Source organism: Ammodytes marinus, assembly GCF_949987685.1.
Source record: "Ammodytes marinus genome assembly, chromosome: 14".
Classification (NCBI taxonomy): Eukaryota; Metazoa; Chordata; class Actinopteri; order Uranoscopiformes; family Ammodytidae; genus Ammodytes; species Ammodytes marinus.
This window is the reverse complement of record NC_137218.1, coordinates 16,697,276-16,719,146: the sequence shown is the minus strand read 5'-3', so window position 1 is coordinate 16,719,146 and position 21,871 is coordinate 16,697,276. Positions and strand designations below refer to the sequence as shown.

General features: G+C 42.2%; 1 protein-coding gene across 3 annotated transcripts; it reads left to right on the top strand.

Annotated features, from left to right (window-relative positions):
• The first annotated feature begins 1,966 nt into the window (after positions 1 to 1,966).
• cxxc5a (CXXC finger protein 5a) lies at positions 1,967 to 20,719 on the top strand. 3 transcript variants are annotated; one of them, XM_080040641.1, is made up of 3 exons: positions 1,967 to 2,255; positions 9,821 to 10,821; positions 19,636 to 20,719. In XM_080040641.1, the coding sequence occupies exons 2-3, from the start codon at positions 10,054 to 10,056 to the stop codon at positions 19,675 to 19,677; spliced, it is 810 nt and encodes a 269-aa protein (XP_079896767.1). In that variant the 5' UTR covers positions 1,967 to 2,255; positions 9,821 to 10,053; the 3' UTR covers positions 19,678 to 20,719. The 3 variants fall into 3 exon arrangements, with proteins under 3 accessions (XP_079896767.1, XP_079896765.1, XP_079896766.1); XM_080040639.1 differs by having other exon boundaries at positions 19,633 to 20,719; XM_080040640.1 differs by having other exon boundaries at positions 1,967 to 2,259; positions 19,633 to 20,719.
• The last annotated feature ends 1,152 nt before the right edge of the window (positions 20,720 to 21,871 follow it).

The window sequence follows — 21,871 nt, the reverse complement described above, 5'->3', positions numbered from 1 at the left end:
TCCAAGCAAAATTCCTATGTGTCTTATATTTTCCCTTTTAAATAATTTGGAATTATTTAAACCATAGGCTACTGGAATACTTGTGTTTTGATATAGGTTGCGATGGTGTCAGTCAGTGGTGATTCCAGGCGACAACATGTTTGCAATGCAACAGGTGTGGGAAAAACAGAAAATGTCTAATATATTGAGATGAGTCCAATGACAGAAACAGCGTTTTCACATTTTCCTCTGCTGAAGAGAAACAGCTGTGTGGAGGTGTCAGAGCTACTCCGCAGGCAGCTATGCACCAAAAACATCTTGGGGAGCTTTAAATTTGGATTCTTAAACAGTAACTGTGTAACTAAGGAGTTACACAAATGAGAAACCTATCAGTTAAATACATGACAGCCACTCTTTCAAACTGGCAAGACGGAATGCTAGTTAGAAAGTTGATAATTGCTTGCCTATTGAAAATGGATTGCTTTCCGTTGACATCAATGTACTTATTAGGACGGAGTGAATTCTGTTTCGTCAACACATCATGATGAATTCAAAGTATTTCCTCCGAAAAAACGTAAATCACAGGGCATAATAACTCGATGAAGTGAATCATGAATATGGATGGTGTGTGTTTTACGACGTTTTTGGCTTTAACGATGCCCCAATCATCCAGCAAAGTACTGTCATTATGATTCATTTGAAATATTACAGCCAGGCTTTCCCAGCATGAAAAAATATATTTATATCTTACACGTTTTCAGTTTCACAATAAAAGTGATTTGCACATGTATTCAACATATAGCCTGGGCTATTTGTCTCTAGGCCTAAAAGTCTTTATTTTAAATGATGGTACCCTCAATCAACATAAAACAACTCGCTTGGGATGGGTATCTCAACAGTTTATGCGTTTGGAGCAAAGATCCCACCGCGTAATTACACATTTGGTGGCTCTTTAACTTTAGTATTTACTAAGTGAGTGTCATGTTTACGAGAGCCAAAGCATATTTGTTTGCAGGGAGGTTGGTTGGCTACTGACAGAGTTGTTTGAATACCCACTCCTCTCTCTCTCTCTCTCTCTCTCTCTCTCTCTCTCTATCTCTCTCTCTCTCTCTCTCTCTCTCTCTCTCTCTCTCTCTCTCTCTCTCTCTCTCTCTCTCTCTCTTCAGCTGCCGCGATATTTTCCAGCTCTGGAGCCTCAACCCCGCACAGCTCGATCGATTCGCATTGATTGTCCCTGACGAGCTGCTCCACTTTCTAGCCAATGTCAGCCCAGTCTGCGATCGGGAAGGAGAGAAATGAAGGAAAATCTCTGCCGCCCTGGCGGTGTCATTTCCACACACTTGGGTTGGCCGCCTGCCAAGCAGACAGGCCAGTCGAAAGAGGTGGAGTGGACTCCACTTCGGCTGAGCGAGGAGGAAGGGAGCACTCAGGCATTTTGTTGTCAGCCTCGCGCGTGGTGGTGGATGTAGCATCACTCTTCTCCAAATAAACGGCCATCGCCCTGCATCCCTCATATTTGAAATTACACCTGTCATAGCAATGTAATAATTTTTAATATTAACATTTTAAATATTTTATTCAGGCCTATTACATTTATTTTTTTAGCCTACCTCTGCTTACAAAACAAACAACAACAAAAAACATAACCGATGATAGCAGGTTTTTAGACAAACCCACACAAAAAAATGAAATAACGGCCGTAATAAATTCATCACCATTTGAGCGACAGCGTCATTAAAGAAAGACGCAGCCAATGATCGCTCAGGCAGTCATCTCCCGTCAGCCCCCAGTTTAATTCTGAACACCTCTCCCCTCCTCAGCTGTCCTGAGATCACACTGAACCGCGTGGCCTCTCGCGCCGTAGTATCGTCGTGGTTGGGAGCGAGTCGCGCGCGCCGCAGAAAAAGTCCAGTTCGGTTTTTCCGCCAAGCTCCAAAAATCTATGAAATGTGTTTGCATGTTCCTCTCTGCAAGCGGGGATGTAGAGAGGTGGAATTGCGAGGACCGAGAAAGCTGGGGGGAACCCACGCGTTCAGCCTCAGAGAAAGTACGCTTTTTCCAAAATAACTGACGGCGAATAATTTTTTCTTTTTACTTTTCACAATTGTCACTTACAGGCAGGGACTCTATCGGACTGTGTTCTCAGAGAATAAGCTTTTTTTTCGCTCCCCCTGCCCTTTTTTTTTTTTTTTTTTTTTGTCACCATTCTGCACGGCACGGCTGAGACGGACCGCTCGGACTGTGGGAGCCCTCCCCTCTCGCTCGGATCTGCTTTGGTAGGTGCGAATTGAACAAAAAAAATGGGTCCGTGATGTTTGCAAATATGCAGATACATGTCAGGGGAGGGAAGGCTGTGTGTGGGATGTAGAGGGGGATCATACTTTGTTGAAGTCTGCTGAAAGTTGGGATGTCATCTTCTCATATAGGCTGTAGGATCAAGTTATAGCAGTAGAGTAATAGCCTCCAATGCGCGACTGCAGACTGGTACCGCAGATTGGCTACACCGTGCTCATAGATCACTGGGTCCAGACAAAAGCCCACCTATTTGGATCCGCTTAATACTCTTGAAAGAAAACATTAACAAAGGTTTTTCAAATCGGATAAAGGTAATGATCCTTAGGCGCTGTACTTGGATTATATGGGGGATATTATAAAAGCTGCTCTCAGTTTTTCAAGAACAATCTTCATTTATCTTTATTCATTATAAGTCGCCGCCGCCAGCACCGATGCTGATCGGCACAAAGCGTTGAAGCGAAAGCCCGTTGATTTCATGTGAATCAGCTGTTAATGATGCGTGGTAAACTTGACCCTTCCCGTTATTAATGAAAGAAAGAAATGATGATCGCGTCGGATCACGCTTTACGTTTGACAACTGACTCTTCCTGATCGTCACGCTGCAGCCTATGATCGAAACTTTTTATTTCATTCTAAAATAAACAATGGTAAATCAATAGGCACCACGGTTTTCCACTCACATAAATGGAGGTGATCAATGCATTGACTTTTGTGATTGCAAATGTTAAATTTTTCTGTTTTCATCATCACAAACTTCCCCAGGTAAGCTACACTGGCTTTCACCGCGCTACCTGGAGATTTACATTTTTTTTCTCTCTCTCTCTCTCTCACACACACACACACACACACACACACACACACACACACACACACACACACACACACACACACACACACACACACACACACACACACACACACACACACCACAACCACCATTATCGCATCTCTAAGTGCTCCATATGTTTGAGAATGATGTAAAGTCGCAGTAGGGATTTGGCACCGCGCGGTTGTATTTTACCTCGAACTTTTTGTGTGCTCTATTATGGAGAATAAGACGCAGCAGGTTATGGACAGTGGATGAAGCTCCAGGTCTAATTATTGTCACCAGGCTTTTTTAACTTCCTCTGCGTCTGTGCGTCTGTGCGCCGCGCACACGCACGTGTGTGTGTGTGTGTGTGCGGCAGGGAGTGTGTGCGCGCGTAAACTCGTGCGCGCGTGAGTCGAAAGAAGGTGGGAGGAATAGAGAATGTGGAGCTCACCGTAGACAAGTAGAAAGTCCGCAGACAGCGCGTCTGGACGGGAAGGGAGGGTGGGTGCGGGGGGAGGGGGCATGCTGCATTTCTGTCGTGCATCGCCTGAACTACTACATCAAGTCTCTTGTCAGTAGTCAGCCGCCCTGAACTTCGTGGCGGTCCAAATGCCTCAAAACATTGCGGGTACATTTTCTCGCACCGCCGTGACAAAAAAAAAAAAAAACGACTGCGATTGCCTGGCACCTGCGCACAAGGTGACGTCAGTGAAGGAAACTTATTCTTGAGTTCCTTCAATGCGCGCGAGGGAGGTTAATTGTCTGGTCAAACTTGATCTGTGCTTCAATTAGTAGGGGCAATGTGTTTATTTATCAAATAATTCAGTATAAAAGGATCCTTCACTCACTTCATCAATCACTGCCCCAACTTAATGAATGAATATGTTCCATTCAACTTGTGACATAAGGCTAAGGACCAAGTCAATTTGTGATTCAAACAGCCTTGATAGAAAAATATCTTGGTAGTTTTCTCATGTCGGTCATTCTCATGAATAAGATTATATGGACCCAGAGGTTCCTGAAACCAGTGAAAATTAAACACCCGACCGGCCCTAAATGCTTTCCTCCATTTCACCATCACCTGCTCATCCACCTAGACAACGACTGAATCACCTAACCATTCATCCGTCATGGTCCGTGTATTTTTAGTTTGTATTTTCGTTTCTGCATTCCAGCAGGAAAATGGTAAAACGAAAATACAAATGGTATTCTCCTTTCTGTCACTTGGGATTCAACCCTTAATACAAACTAACAAAAAGAACACGGACCTGTCATCATCAGTTGTCACTACATTGTGGACTGTCATTCATTTTTAAACACACAACCCACTTTAGCAGCACTCTAGCTGGCACAACAATTGGTATAACACCATGCACTCGGGAATAGTAATATATCTATTTTGGGGTAACTGTTGTTGAAATTTTAAGATATTTTAGGCTGAGAGCTGCATGTGAATGTTACAAGTATCATAAACACTGACAACATTCACCCAACAGCACTGGGGCTGTTAAGTAGGCTACTCATCTTATGCTTCAAATGGACATATTGAAGTAGGCCTACTGCTTAATTCACCAGTGATTTCCATTTCTGTAGAATGTACCACACAAATTGAAGACCTCTGCTTGATTTGTTTGCGTCAGATTATGCCACAGATGCATACTGTATAGGCATACAAATCTGACATATTTATGTTGGCTTCTGAATGATTTTACAATGTTTTGAAACACTCTACAGTTGTTGTGACCTGATTTGCTTCAGGTATACAGAATATAGGCCACTGAACATATGCGTGCCAAATGTATTAAAGTAGCCTATGCCTAGCCTAGGTTTCACATGTCTGCCCGTTAAGTACAAAACTACGGCTAGCAGCCATGCAGCCAAAAAAAAACAAATGGCCATTTTTAGACGATTGGCGTCTCGGCCTGGACCGGTAACTTTTTTGGTCCTTCATTGTTTGCCTGGCAACTGGTCCTGGCCAATAGATAAGCCTAGTTCAGCACATAACCCCCATGTATTAATGCAAAATGTTATTTAATTTTTTTTTAAATTGGTTAATGCATCGATTAGACAACGGTGACATATCGTGGCCCTTTGGAAAGAGCCATGCAAGCAGTTTTGCGTATTATATTATGCTAAGCTAGCTGTTTTCCGACCACAGCGTCATATTTAGCCTACACACATCGATATTCTCATCGAACACTCAACAAGAAAGCACATAAATGTATATCCCAAAGGGTTTCATTTTCTTTTAATTTGAGTGTCTGCCCTCATTTCAATGATACAGAGCTGCAATTGTCATGCAAATTATTAGATATAAACAAATTCAGACACAGGCCGAATGAATTTTTTTTAGGCAGCATGGCCAAGTAGCAATAATCTCAGTGGATCAGTGGATCAATACTTTATTCTGTAGAGCTGGTGTATCTGGATAAAACCACCCCATTTCACACTCCCATGACACTTCATTTCAATTGAGCATTTCACGAGGCTGTTTGCACAGAATTAGGCAAACATGCTCAGTGACACAGCAGTGGCAGCACATGTGAAACTGAAACCAGACCCAATTATAAGCTATTAGTTAATTAAACACAATCAATCTTCACATCAGAATTGATACAAAAAATAACCTAACTGCTCAATTGTCATTTTTTAAACCACATTTCTAACATGAGGATTGGAATTCCTCAGTGGACATTCTGCAGATCAACTGTTCAGGAAAAAAGTCAACATTTTCCCTAAGTGTCTTTAATGCAGCAACATTCATAATCACATTAAAGAGGTTTTGTTACACCTCCTCCTGAGGTTGCTCAACATTTTGACAGCTACACTTATTGACCATTAAAAACTATAGCACTTATGTTTCTCTCAAAGTGTAAAAAAAAAACAACTAAACAGATTCAGCTTTTCCTATAATGGCAATCAGGCTTCGACGAAACAGTTCAAAAAGTCATACTAACACACAGCGACCGTTCCTGCCACAGTTTCTGAGTTCACCGAACCAAGAGGCCGCCAATTATTTTTGTGCATGCTTCGATTGCAGGTTCACAGCTGAGCTCATTGGTCGATTCCCAGGAAGGCTTCACACACGTCGTTGTTGGACCGTATTGATCGTTGGGAGCGTTTATATCCAGATCTTTATCTCCGCCCGCTAATCCTGTGCAGCACGTTGTGTGCAGATAGATCAACCAAAAACAAGAAAGACTCAGGGAAATATCACAGTCATGCCGAGACATCTTGAGTTGCGAGAAGTATGACTCTTAATAGGTTTTAATATACGAGTGCTAATTAAAGGGCTCATGTAAGGCCAATTCTACAGAGAGCAGAGGTGTAAGGCTTTAAAGGTGTGGTCAGCAATTCTGGAGAACGCTTGTTTTCAAAATGACCTTTTGGTCAGAATCAATCAATATATCCTTACGATCCGCTGTATGTGCACTGGAAAAGAAGTGGTGTTAATACATAGACTAGACTCTGTAAACTATGTAAACAAAGGGTTTGTAAACAAAGGGGACCCACTGTAGCTTACAACATGCCCGTTAACAGAGACTAAACTGTATATTAACACTGGATTATTTTTCCCTGCACACAGTACGGACAGGTAGCGGATAAAGATATATTTACTGTTTTTGAAAAAAAGTGATTGACTACTAGTGATCCCCAGAATTGCTGACTCCACCTTTAATATGAACCAAAGCATTAAGTCTATATCAACACAGGAAATTGAGCAAACACGCTCAAAGGACAAAACAACAACAAATATCTGGTCCTTCAGCAGTATGGCATTGACACTCTCAGTAGCAGAGGCAGTTGCAGTTTAGGAGACAGTTCACATAAGGACACAAAACCCCTCCGTAAATGATGTGGTGAAAGGGAGCTGAAGAGCCATGGCGCTGGAAGTCGAAGAGGGTCATTAGCCCAAGACTGCATGCAATGTTCAGGGTTGATGATGATGGGGAGAGTGTGACCGATAGGTCAGTGGGATGGAAGGCAGATGTAGACACACACACAGCCGGGGAGAGGGGGAATGTGAGGCTGAATTGGGTGCCCCCGCTTTCATTTGTTACACATGTGGTAGACCAAACTTTGTGCACCTGCTTGGGCAACAACCTGTAAACATGTAATATAAAAATGTGCGCACATGTGTTTGTCAATCCAGGCTGGATGTGTTTTGTTTGTGTATTGATTTACAGACATTAAAACATGCCAAGCGTTCTTATCAAATCACATATCTACATGCAAGTATTTCTAAAATGATTCACTTAGTTGATTTATTTGTGTTTTGCAAATCATAGGATTGTTTTGATTATCACACAGTTTCTGTTTTTTTCTGTAAATATTGGTTTAAATAACCAGTGCATTAAATATCATGCTTATCACACACTGCAGCTAAAATACAAATGAAACTTGTACTTTTGACAAAGTAATTTATCAAATGATCAATGCAGAAAGAAAAGCCTGTGTGTGTGTCACTGGGTTATCGTCATACAAGTAGGTGTTGCTGGGATTGACGCAAAGCAAGACGGCAGTAGAGTATTGTGCCAGATCATCAACACTTTGGAAGAACAGCAGGTGCAATACACACGTGCCATGCTCATTTAAAAAACAAGAAAAACCAAACCAAACAGTGGTGTCATCAGAAGGTCAGCTGTTGCGAGGCTGGTGAGAATAGTTCCACGCTTGAATCACTCTCTTGCAGCTGATCAGTGATATTTTTAAAGCTGTGTTCATGAGCTGTCATTGCCAACTTTGTCACTTTGTAGCGAACTTTAGAACTCACTTATTCTAGCTATTGATAATACGCCAGTTCATTAATTGGGATGGGGGTGACATCAAGTCTTTTAGAATATTTACTGTATATTCGAGCATTGATGAAGCAGTTGAGGTTAAACTGGACATTTCTTCAAGACCATATTTAATCAAGAAATAGTGTTGTTGTACAAGCAGAAACTCATTTACTTTTGTAGATGTGCAGCTGCCACAGCGCACAACTGACACAATGTGTAGAAAATGCCACTGAAAAATCCCATTCAACAACGTTAACCTAACAAACTTCTAAACTTCATGACTGACCCTAGGTACTTAATTATCACGCTCAAGCTCAGATGTATCACTTTGGCTATTTGCTGTGCAGTTATGCATTCAAGCCCTACTGAGCAGAGATGCAGTTAGTTTGGAGACGCTTTGGGGGAAACTGGACCCTGGTCAGTGCTGTAGTATGGAGAAAAGCGAAACTCTAGGGCTGAGGGGCTGCGGAGCTGGCTCTGGTTCGCTGGCGCCACATCCCCCTGAGCTGGTGAGAATGTGGGGGCTGTGCTCTTGCCTTTGAAGCTTTACCTCCCACTAATTCTGGCCTTCCAATTTCCACACACTACACAGACACCCCCCCCCCCCTCTCCATCCATCGTCTCCCCCTCCCTTTCCCTTTGTTTCCCTTATAAGGACTGGCCCGGCCATTTCCTCAGCTTTATCTGTGGGAGGTGGTAGGCTTGTTTGTGAACACGGACAGGTCAGGAGATTCGCAGCGTAGTTTTTCTTTTCATAGATGAGCAGTCACAGGAATCCTACGGTGGATTGATGCATCTTTGTCACGCCGGGAGTCTCCCATTACTATAGCCCAGTGAACTCTCTTCATAGGCCACACAACTCTTTTTTTTATCAGTTCTCTTGCCAAATCATATTGCTCTACAGGCTTGGTCTTCAAAACTAAAACGATTGAAAATCATTCCTATACAAATAGTTGATCAACCAAAAGAAATGCAAAGTTAATGCAAAGAAAAGCACTGTCTCTGTTCTGGTGAGGGGGTTATGGGCTACATTTTCAGCTGCTTCCCAGAGAGTTGTGTGGGAAAGTCTTATAGGGGACATGTATTTATCTCTCACATGTTGTAAGGTTATACATTCGGGTCAATGGGCATGTTATTGTTAGTCAACACATTTCTTGAACGACTAAACAGCAGGGCAAGAAAATGTATTTATAAAGCATTCCCACACATTCAGGGTTGATCTCAAACATCATTACAGATATGTACTGATAAAACAGATTTCACAACCTTCACTTAGAAATAAGATATACTAACCTGACAGGAATCACAATTGTCTCAGCAGCTGACACAGAACAAAAGCCACAACAGATTTATAGGTCAAAAAGGTGATTCAAGAATTCACATGGGCACCTTTACCGAACGGATACTTGAAGAAGAGATAAAGATTTTATTTGAAGAGACCTTACACCTGCACTGTAATTACAGCAGAAACTGTATGCTTCTTTATGCAAATGTGGCCCCCGAAATCACTTTTTATGTTTGAATATTGAATTATTAAATGTGGAGATATACGGTTCCTTCAAAATACCCTTTGGTTTACCAAAGACGTTTCCGCCCATAGTAAAACACAATTTATTTGATTTTCTTTGACTTAAATAGGGTTAGGCTCCCGACCGCGTAATTTCCTTTATATAGCCAACTAATCAGAGAAGCTCCAGGCAGGCAGGTTTCACTGGTCTTTGATTTTGGTTTCTGGTTTGATTTGTAATTGATGTGTAGAGAATAATAAGGAAAATGAAATCTTCTTTGGTTCTCAGTAGGCTCTTGGTCACTGTTTCAAATGTTATATTAAAATATGTATGGGGCCTAAAACAATGTGTCAGTGTAAAAAAAAACAATGTACTATATTTAATTCATTGCTTTGGTGATGAGATCATTGCTGAGTCATTGACCATCTCTTCTCTCCCTGTGTAAGGTTTCCAGATGGCCCACTGAAGAGCGTGGATGAGGGCTGAGTTGTAGTTCAGGCAGAAGGCTTCGCGGCCTGTTGCCTGGTGACGGCTTGCTGATTGGTCCATTGAGGTCCAGGCACCACTCTCACCTGGGGAGAAGATCTGACTAGGATTAAGTCTCTGCTTCCCCCTCCTCTCTCACCCCCTGTCCCCCTCTCCACCCTCACCCCCGACCCAGGCTCCTACACTCTGGACCATGTCTAGTGGGCTGTCTGAGGGGGGCCGGACAGAGGACTCTCCTGTGATAGAGCGGAGGAACCGCAGTGGCATCATCAGCGAGCCCCTCAGCAAGAGCCTTAAGAAATCCCGCACCCTCTCCCAGTACACAGCGGTCTCCTCTTCCACCACCAATGGACACAGGGACCATGGCGAGACCAAGAGCCACTCGGCCAAGCCTCAGCCGCCCCCTCAGCCCCAGCCCACCGTCTCCGCACTGACGGCGGCCAAGTTGGACCGGACCCTAGAGCAGGTTCTGGAGGGACAGAATGGCCTACTGCACTTTGCCCAAGCAGCGGCACTGTTGAAGCGGGCCGGTATGGAGCACATGCTCCTGCCTGGGGGCATGGGAGTGGGAGTTGGCGGTGGAGACGCGGGCTCGGGGGCGAGCGACTTGGAGGGTACGTCTGTCACGGACGCCGTAGGTGGTCCCATGGACTTCCCATATGGAGTAGGGGGCGCCTTCCCCTTCAACCCGGGGCTTTTCATCATGACGCCGGCTGGAGTGTTTCTGGCGGACAGCGCGCTACACATGGCGGGCCTGGCCGAGTACCCGGCACAGAGCGAGCTGGCCTCCGCTATCAACTCCGGTAAAAAGAAGCGAAAACGTTGCGGCATGTGCCAACCTTGCCGACGGCGGATTAACTGCGAGCAGTGCAGCAGCTGCCGGAATCGCAAAACGGGCCACCAGATCTGCAAGTTTCGCAAATGTGACGAGCTTAAGAAGAAGCCCTCTGCTGCTCTGGAGGTAAGAGGGTGGTGGGTTGTGATGTAACATTGTGGACCATTCTTTAGGATTCTACACGCCCTGAAAAAAGGGTTACTACAAAGCTCTGATGCAGTGAAAGAGAAACTAACAACTAAGTAGATATCAAACAAGAGAAGTAAGCCAGGCATTTGTGGGATCGAAAATTTGGAGTTAATACCCAGTGTGGACTGAAGGGTTGTTTTTAAGGAATACTAGAGAGGTCTGCAACATCACAAACACGGCTCAGTTTCACACCTGAAAGCACAAAGATTATCTTTCATTTCATAGCTGAACGTCTTTTCCCCTTTAAGGGAAATAGTTCAGGAGGGCTTTTTGGTGGGGTGATGGCTCCACAAGCGGGGAGATGACAGGTGGTAAGGAGTGTGGTGGGTATGTGCAGGGGTAAGCATGCACCATGGGGTCCTTTAATCTGTTCTCCAGAACAGTTCAATCCTCCATTCTTTCAAGTGGAAGGCTAATTTGCTAGCTTGAACTCATGGTTGTTGTTTATTTTTGTACATTGAGCTACACAATTAGTCCCTTCAGTAGACTATCTCTGCTTGGTCACACATGAATACACACAGCATGTTGTCATTGTAAAGAAATGTTTAAAAAAAATTCAAACTTAAAAATAAAAAGATAGTGCGGAGGCAGAGTGGCAGTAATTGGGAATATGTTTACAGTATGTGTTTGTGTGTAAGTGAACATGCGTGGGTGTATGTTTGTGTTCAATGTCCATCTGGCCACAGAGCTGTCATCTGGAGGGCCAGGTGTCAGTGCAGCACATGCCCCCCCCCCCTTTTTGCTGCCTCTGTCTATCTCTCCGGTGACCTAACTTAACTGTGGCCTATACTAACCCCGGCTGTGATGACAGAACGACCGATCGTGAAATCAATGTCGGCAGATGTTCCCTCTCAAAAGAAATAAACTTTTGTGATCGATGGATAATAGTGTCACTTTGGCATTACATAATACATTGATAAATATGTTACACAGTGTGAACCTGAACAAGTGGTGAGGCCTCTGGTCTAATTGACAAACTGGATCGGGGGCTGCAAACTGCTAATGGCTTTACTCCTGTCTCTCTCTGACGGTGATTGAGGGTGACAGCTTGGCCTCTTGTTTGTGGGCTGAAATGTTGGTTGTTCAATCCCCATGTACACATATTCACGTGCTTGTTGGATACATACGCTTGGATATTGTTTAAGGCCATATTAATGCTTGCGTCTTTCGGACCCTTTACTACAAATGAGTACAAATCAACAAATGATTTAATGTCCCTTTTCAAAAACACATTATGGCGTTTAAAAATTGTCTTTGCTAACTTCCAAGCAATCACCTTGCAAAGTTCAAATGTGCTTGTGTCAACGTTCCTCCCAACAATAACAAAAAACTATACAATAAGCAATTACAGCAAATGCCAATAAATATATCACAACATGCATATTCATATTTTGATCACAAACGTAGATATGTTGCTAAATGTTTACTTATTGTTTTGGAGGGCTCAGACAAGCAGAAAACCTTTGTTAATGTTGTTGTGAAAGGCCGTTACAAGCAATGTATTTTGACGTTTAATTTGGAGGACTTGTGTTGGGTTATCCATCAACATTACACATCAGGTCTGGTTTGAGTTTTGTCAGTATTATGTTGTTGTTTCTTTGTGAGGAAGCTGTAAGTTTAGGTTTTTGTGAAAAGTCTGCATATCATCACACAATACTAGATTTTACTTTGATCATATCCATACCATAGATTTAAAAAACGTAAACAAAAAAGCATGGACCGCAAAGAAAAGCACATGCAAAACACATCAAACACTTCAAAATGAAATGGTAAGAATTGGGAAATAATTGGCATTAAAAAAATAGGTACACGTTGTGTGTTGCATTAAATCAATGAAATATTTCAAAAACTGTGGCAAGGTCTTTTTATATGGTGAAAAAATACCTTTTCAATATCAGCACAGTGAATTTCAGTGCTGTATTGTTCACGTGCAAATTAATGAGAGGCTTCACTTGTCTCCGTCGATGATTCACCAAAATGGCGTAAAGTGTCAGCTCGCTATGTAGGTGGTAAGACTGGTAAGTGGCGTGTGACCGAGAGGAATTTCATTTTAATTTATGATTTTGCAGATGATGTTGTCATGGCCTAATACCAGTTGTTCACACCAGCCATGCCAAACCCAAGGGGAGGGGGCTTGAATATTCATGAATGTTGACAGTGATATAGGTCATCATCATGCTACTCTTAATGTCACTAATGTCTGCTAATGCTGCCAGTGGCCACCTCATATGAGATAAAACTCCAGGGTATAATAAACCAAGCCTTCAAGTATAGTATAGTAATAAGTATAGTATTTAGCAGTCCAAATATTGACTTTTTTAATTATGTACTGTAATTTCCCAACATGGATTTTTTTCCTCCTGACATCTAAAAAATATGATTTATTTAATGTGAATGTCAATCAATTATCCTTTTTCAGACTAGAAATTAAAAGAGTTTTCCTGAAACCTAATTTACAGTATAGATAGATAGATAGATCGATAGATAGATAGATAGATAGATAGATAGATAGATAGATAGATAGATAGATAGATAGATAGATAGATAGATAGATAGATAGATAGATAGATAGATAGATAGATAGATAGATAGATAGATAGATAGATAGATAGATAGATAGATAGATAGATAGATAGATAGATAGATAGATAGATAGATAGATATTTCAATTGATTTGTTTCCCAAGGATAATATTAATAATATCAGTGTTTTTAAATGGTGCTTGTTGTGCTTTCAAACTTACACATTGCCTAAGCTGGTCCATAAGACATTAGAGTCAACATGAAGTGTTATTCTTTTCACTTGGCCATTCTTCAACATTTTAATGCATGTAAATATGTTAACAATGTTCTCATTAATTGCCAAAGCAACAGGTTCATTGTAGGCATTCAACATTACAGGGATAAGGGATGCAGTGCCTTTTCCGGTGGGCTGGGAACATTTCTGCAGTGTCACAAACGCACCAAAGCTCTAAGGCATGAGATTGCCATGGGAAAAGGCAGGAAACATTCATGGCGAGGGTTTGAAGCTTTCTACACGTCTACCCACACAGAGAGCATGAATCAAACCATGACCTCGATCACCTGACAAACCAACAGCATGAAATAAAATCTTTTGTGACACGGTAATCCCTGTGATATTCCTCTGATGTCGCCTTATACACCGAAACGCTCTTATTCATGATCCTTACAGTGTGTCATAGACATCTCTATTCAGCTAGACACCGACAATTTTTTACACAATAAAGTGTGTATTTAAGAAATTATTTAATGCTGCTTAACCTGACTGCCTTGCAACTCAACTGACACAAAAATGCACCTAGTTAGCAAATGGGCTTTAACCGAAAAAGAGAACAGTTTTTACATTCAATCAGGAGACCATCAAAGAGTATCAAAGTGCCCCTTTACAAAGCTGTGACAGCACGTCGACATTTTCCATTTGGCCTGCTTTTCATTTGTCCTCAATCATGCACTCATACATTTGCCATTAGAGGCCTAGTAGTCGTCTCAAATGGCTTTGTTATTAAGTCAACAGCTCTTGTTCGGCAGGCGATTAGATGAGAGAATAAAGCCTCGGCCGCACTGTCAGTGAGTGTGATGGTCACAGGACAAGCTAAATGTCACAGGGCGATGGAGATTCATGGCGGAAAAAGTGAAGAGCACAGACTCAGCGGGAAATCCTAAATGTCAATAATGAGTGTGTCATCTTTTCATTTATTTACTGTATGTATTTTTATTGCCTTTTAAACAAGGCTTCTGTAAGAGACATTCTCCTTAATGGTGTGGTGTCAGCGATTCCGCAGAATGCTTATTGTCGAAATCCCTTGTAGTCAAAATCAGCGCTGAAAAATGCATGTTAATACACAGCCTATAGGCTCTGTAAACGGGCATGTTTACATTACGGTAGGCCCCCTTTGCTTACAAACGCTTTGTTTACATACCAGTTCACAGTGCCTAGGCTGTGTATTAACACTGGATTTTTTTTGCAGCGCACCCACACAATACGGACTGGTAGCTGATTTAACTCCACCTTTAATGCACCCAAATGCATATCCAGGGTGCATGGCTTTGGCAGCACCTGTGCCAGAAGAGAAGATCTTCCACTGAAAACTGCAGTTGGCCTCAGCTGTAGCTCCTGCGTGTCACATTCCTCTCCAATCAACGATGGAGCCACACTTCCCAGTCAACCATGGCCTATTACCCTCGCTGTGCAGTCTCTAAAGGGGGCATGACGTCTTTTTTAACGTGTCTCAGTCACTTTGTCAGATGGTTCGGCACGTTAAAATGACTTGGCTTTTGCTTTTACAGCGTTTTGCGGTACATGCTTCTTCTGCCCCGTGATGTTTGCACGAGCCTGGGAGCGTATATGTCTGTACACAAGTGCAGTCCGGCAGCACTGTGCTTATTTTAAGGGTGTTGACGGTTTCCATTGAAAGCTCGTGGCAGCTCAAAGAAGAGCGTAAAATTGGCAAGTGAGGGGGAGTCAGCGCGCAGTAGGCCTTTGCCACCTCACAGCTCACTGGCTGAAGATGTCTGGATTTATTCTGGGAATGCTACATTTGAGAGAAATAAGTGGGAAGGCAGTTCTCTTCTGCTGTACGTCTGGAAAACCCCCCGCCAGTGGTGTCAGTTTCAGCGATGTTGTTCAACACAGCGAGAAGGAGAGTGAGGGTTAGGAAGTTCTACCTTTTGTTTTGACTTGAGTGTCACTGTACATTCGGGATGTACTGTAGTGGTGAGTGGGTATGTTTTTGCAAATATATAAGCCGGAGTATGTGATTGTGTCTTCTCATAGAACAATCTATTTTGTAATCAAAAAGTCATTGGTTGTGTCAAAGACTGTGCTCAGAAAAAAAATAAAACACCATAGCATTGTTCTTTGGGCGCCACTTTGCCAGGATCAGACTTTGAGATGGGAGTAGTGTATTTACCCCATGGGTTTTCCCTGTGTCTCAGACACAGTTACACCAGACAGTCAGGACAGAGGAGTCTCATGCAAAGTGACAGGCATGCAGACTGACTCCCAGACACATTGATGTGTGTGCAAGTTGCTGGGCAGACAGAGAGGAACACAGTTGGAATGGGTGGAGGAAGCTGAGGAAGACAGTACAGAGAAGATAAGAGAGGCAGCCCAAAAGTGTAGTCCTGTACACTGGTACCTGAATTAAGCAAACAGCCGTTTACTCAAAGAGAGACAGAGATCAGGTTGTAGTCCACCCGGCAAGAACTGATTCCGCCAATTGCAGGTCAAAAGACCTATAGATGTCTATGAAACTTGTTTTTCCAGATATGTGACATATAACTGGGATTGCAATAGATTTCTATTGGCGCATTTCAACCTGTAAATTACAAACATTTAAATGCTGTTAAAAAAACTAATAATATGCTAAATTTAGCTTCCAAAATTAATTTGGATTTTCAACAACATTTTTTATAGTTTTATTTAATGTCCGTGTCTTAAGGCCACAGCTCCTTTTTTTCTTTTTCACATCTGAGAGCAAATACAAATTCTTACGGTTTTGGAAACATTGTTAAACTACAGACATCTTCTGTAACCTTTGAAAGAATTGTGAATGTAATTTTTTTTTTAAATAGTTTTTTAATGAACAAAGTTTTATCTCTGCATTCACTCCTGCATGTGGAGATTTGCATGTGTTTTTTTCTCTTCATCTTGTGCTCGTCCATACGGGAATCCTCACAAAGGTTGATGATGAAGCCATGGAGACAATAAACAGCATGCTCAGCAGTGGGGGCAAAAAATTAATTAATGATGGCTAAAACAGGCTTACAGGAATTTGCATCAGTAACACCTAACAACATGTGACATACTCGGAAAGGCCCTTACAGTATATAAGTTATGGCTTTAGCTCATTTGAGAAGCAATTAGTGTGAAGAATAAAGGATGCACCGTTCTACTTGTGGTCAGTTGCAGGACAAATTGTTTGAGCTATGTTAAGACAAATGTGGCTTCCCTTGTTTGAAAAAGCACACCCATCGATTTTAGTGATTGGCCACTTCACACCCACAGATCCCATCTGTTTGAACCTGAGCAATCAGTGTTGGTGAAGCAAAGGCTTTTTCTGTTTCTTGAACTGCTGCCATTTTTCCCATTGATTGCTCATGTTTGAAAATGAGAAAGAAAGAAAAAACAGCATTTACAGTTCAATCCAAGGATGTGTTGTTTTTTTCTTCCCACACATTACATCATGGTCAGTGTGCATCTCTTTCCAGGTTTTTTGGACATCTGTGTCAGCGCCAGATGTTGCCCTCCTCTGACTGTATCTTCAACAGCTGAGTGCACGCTGTTGAAAGGTCATCACAGGGATGGATGACGGGCCAACGCGTCTTAACACGGACCATGAAATAATGTTGGCAATATGTTGCCTGTTAACCTCAAGGGTTTTGGTTGGAAATAATATTAATTTCGGAATTGAAAGAATCTCTTACATATGTATTATGTATGCCGTTGAAAGCAAGAGTTTGTGTATATTTATTCTTAATTTAGGTGAAATTGAAAATTAGCAACACCAGAAACGTATATCTGGTATGGAATATATCTCATACATGATATTTTGCTCGATCTTTGAGAAATGAGAAATTCTTATGACGTTGTTGATGTGAACTGGTACATGCGTGTTCGGTCTTTGAACGGCACTGTGGTATTGAGTGTCTCTGCTGTCAGATTATTCCTGGTCGAGTCAATTTAACAAATATCGCACAGTGTGGGCTAGATTTGACTGAGATCACCGGAGTAATTACCTAGTTTGAAGCTTTTCTGCCCGTTCAAAAAAAAGTGTTTTGTTTTTGTCAGCGGGAGCTAACTTTCAAAATGAAAATAAACGAAACGTGTGGAGCACGAACCCCGCCGTCACTCAGTGTCATGTCCAGATATGAACAATGGGAGTCAAGAAGAACGCTGCGTAGCTGATTCAATGGGTAGAGGAAGGATTTAAGTGAGCCTGAAAAGTAATTAGGATTTGTATTGTTTTTGGTTTTCAAACAAACTTCTCTGAGGTAATGGGCCATTTGCCTCCGATTCGCCTTTTGTTGAAAAACTCATAATTTCACCGCTGTGCAACAGAGCAGCACTACAGGACACACATTCGTTTACGTCTGATTATGTTCAGGTGACACATTAGTTTTCCATTAGAATTTAGACAGCCTCTTAAACATTTTAAAGTAGCTATGAGGAACTTTTAAATGTTTTTTAAACATTCAACATTTTTCTTGGATTATCATAAATTACATGTAACAGCAAACGAGGCAATCAGTGCAGAGAAGGCTATTTTCATATAGTTTTTCTTGATGCCTTTGTCCAGGTATGCTCACCGAGGAACGATCAGCTGGCGTCATAAAAACACTACCGCTTTTGTCCAAAGGGGCTGCTAGAGATGACACTAACTGAAAGTTCCTTGTAGCCACTTTGGTATATTGATATATGTGAATGGTACAGTATATGACTCCCCTTTCCATTAGATATGTTTGATTGTATTCAAGGGTGTGGATTCTTTGTGTTTGCACTCAAAGTAGGCCTATGTAAGATTCCTGATGGAAAAGTGAATCTCAATCCATCATGTATGAGAATTTTATTTCAACGGTCTCACTATTTGGTGTGATTCCGGGGGTGTACTGCAAGTGTCGGTTACCGTGCCACTGAGTGTGGAGGTGTGTGACTGTACTTGAATACATATTGGTTCGGTGTGAGAGTGTGTGTGGGTGCATAAATGTTTGGCGAGCTCCTCTTGCCGAGCTCGCTCCAGGCAGAGCTGGCAAACAGTAAAAATCTGTGCTGCAGAATCCAGTTGCACTTTGCAGGACGCCAGACGTGCGGCTCTCTATCTCCTGGCTGGCAGGCCCCGCTTCTGCTGTGCCCTGCAGCTGCATGCATGTGCACCACTCCTGCACACACACACACACACACACACACACACACACACACACACACACACACACACACACACACACACACACACACACACACACACACACACACACACACACACACATACACACACACACACACACACACACACACACACACACACACACACACACGCACACACACACACACACACACACACACACACACAGATAACCACAGCGAGATAGAGAGAGAGAGAGAGAGCAAGAGGGTTGAGGGGACCGAGAGGGACGGCATTATCATCGGTTATGGTGTGAGGGGAGAGCAATACGTGCGGTGGTGGCTAAATAATGAATGTGGCATATCGGGTTTTGTGAGGAGCCTGCTCTCCCGTGGTGGTGCTGCTGCTGCTGCTGAGGGGAGTGGGAAGGGTGTGTAGAGATTCACACATACTACTCATTGAGGGATAAAGAGTGCAATATAAGTTTTGCAGTTTAATCGATTAATTGTTCGACGTAAATCATTGAAGTCATTTGTCAAAAACGTGTAAATATCCACTGATTCCACTTGCTCAATCTTGAGGATGTTCTGCTGTTGTTTGTATAATATGGCAAATCTGTTGGACTCCCCCTTGACCTGTTAACTATTTGCATTCTTACATTTAATAAATGAATGAAACAACCAATAGATCAATCAATAATGACAGGTGTCATAAAGTACGGGCCTAAAATGAAGAAACAACAGAGAGTAAAGGGACAGGAGGGCAACACTGTGTATGTATAAATTGTAGCATCCTTAGTGAAGTAGTAGAATTTGTAGTGCTGCGTTTCATTAACAATCTCCTCTTCCCTTTCTTCCTCCCCTCCTTTGTCTTCTGTTTTCTCCAAGAAGGTGATGCTTCCTACAGGAGCGGCGTTCCGGTGGTTCCAGTAGGACTTTCCCCTACTCCTCCACTCCCTTACCCAAAGCTCTGCCATCAAGTGCAATGCCAACTCCTGGATTGTCTCCAGGAAAAGACACTGGCTCATAAACAAACAAGCAACAAATAAAATGATAGTAAAAAAAAGACAAAAAACAACAACAGAACAACAACAACAACAAAAATCAATCTGATAATAGAAGCACCTCCTTATTCCTTGAACCAAAAATGAAGCGTAAAGAAAAAACATCTATGGCAATTTTCATTCCCTTTTTTATGTTTCCATTTTGGTACCTTTTGTCCTTTCTTCCAGCCTCCAAGGTTTTTTTTTCTGTCGCTTAAAACATGGGGAACTGTTCATTGCCGGAAAACAGAAATGACGGACTGATGAGTGTGGACAATCAACTAATTTCTGTGTTTGGTGTTAATGTTGTTCATGTGTGGAAAGATACAGTACTTGTGTAGAGAATGTAAATTTTACAGCTATATTTCAAAACTAGTGGCTAATGGCAAAACATTATTGTAATTCTTCACCATTATGTTTTTTTTAAAACCCTTGTCTATTTTTAGGATTCATTTGGTGGAAGGGTTTGGGTATAGTTTTCAGGCAGGACCGGTGGTTGAGAGGCAACTGAAAATTTTTAAATTGTGACGCTGACAGACAAAAAGTCATGTTAATGGGCAGATCTCTCTTCATTTGGGTTGAAATGCTTTTCGCCAGAGCCGTTCACTACTGCAATCTCCTCATTCAGCCCTCCTCTGCATTTCCAAACTTTTCCTCTTAGTGAAACTGGCAGCCTTATGTTACTGTGGCCATTCTGAGCATGTGCCAATGCTGCTCAGGGCAATAGCATTAAGAAGAGACAGCACTTGCTCTGAGTCTACCCTACTGAACGCACTGAGACAATATTAATTTTTTTTTTAATTTGTTTGTTTATTTGTTATATTTTCATGATTTTGTTATGTTGCTGGGTTAGCTACAGCTTTTAAAAATAACCAATCTTTGTATTTGTTAGAAAATTGGACTGGTTTTGTGAATAAAAAGGAATGCATGTATTTGTGTCAAAATGGACGATTCTGATGTTTGTCTACTTGTCTATTTGCATGTTTTTTTTATGAAAGTAGCTGGTTTGACAAAAAAAGGAAAAAAAATCCATGCCTTTAAAAAAAACTTTTCTTTTCTTTCATAATTGGATGGTGTAAGTAAATTCTCAAAGATTCTGACTTGAGCAGAACTCATTAGAAATTAATCGGTCTGTGGTATGAGACTGGTTTGACTGAGATATTTCTCTCGTTGCCTATATGTTATACCTTCCTAAAGTGGAACGAGTGATGAAGCCTGCTTTGCTAAAATGTAACCAAAATGATTTAAAATATTTGAATAAGAACTATTTGAATAAGAACTATTTTGGTTGCAGTGTTTTTTCAAAATGCGTGAAACCTCTTGACGATCCGCCTCAATGTCATTTTTCTCACAGATTCTCAGTCCATTCTTCAAGATCTCTGTGAAATCCACCCTACTCCATCACATTTACAATCAAAAAACACAAGCAGTAAAGCATTGATAGTCATGGAATTACTGATGAGAACACACCATGTTCAGGTGTTCATATTTTCGAGCTGGATGTGTTGTGCATTTCATGGAGTGTAGGGCGAGTGAAGTTTGGATAAAGACATGGATAAGTGAGAGCAGGGCTGATTTAAAAAAGACCGTTCTGAAACCTGGTCACTCTCACATGGGCCTTAGAGTAATTACTGATTCTAACGCCGCAGGTGTGTGACACTAGTGAATTTCCATTTCCTGCTAAGTGATGATTCTCAGCCAGTCTCTTCTTTTTCACAGCACATCCAGGTAGGGGAAGTAGATGCAGGTTTCTGCTGCAGCCGTAGAGCTGAGTCTTTTTAATTAGCGAATATCCACGTTGGAAAGCCCAGTATGGTGGGCTTCTGCACGAGCTCGTGATCAGCTTGGCGAGCAAAGGGTTGAAGAGTGTAGCTATATTCCCAGCCCCCCCCCCCCCCTGGTGACAGTGCTGGGCTAGTGCCATCGCCATGGCGATGGGGGGAGTGTGTGTGTGTGTCCGTGTGTGTGTGTGTCTCTGGGAGGGTGGTGGTGGGGGGGTGGCTGAGGCCTTTCATTATTAATGTGCACCGCGGCGTCCTTACCTCCTCTGAGCCCGCACAGCTCACTGCCTGACCTGCCATCCA

Excerpts from the sequence above, each read along its gene's own strand:
- cxxc5a (XM_080040639.1), top strand. The coding sequence starts at position 10,054 with ATGTCTAGTGGGCTGTCTGAGGGGGGCCGGACAGAGGACTCTCCTGTG. Across the intron at positions 10,822-19,632 it reads AGCCCTCTGCTGCTCTGGAG|AAGGTGATGCTTCCTACAGG; the intron begins GTAAGAGGGTGG and ends GTTTTCTCCAAG.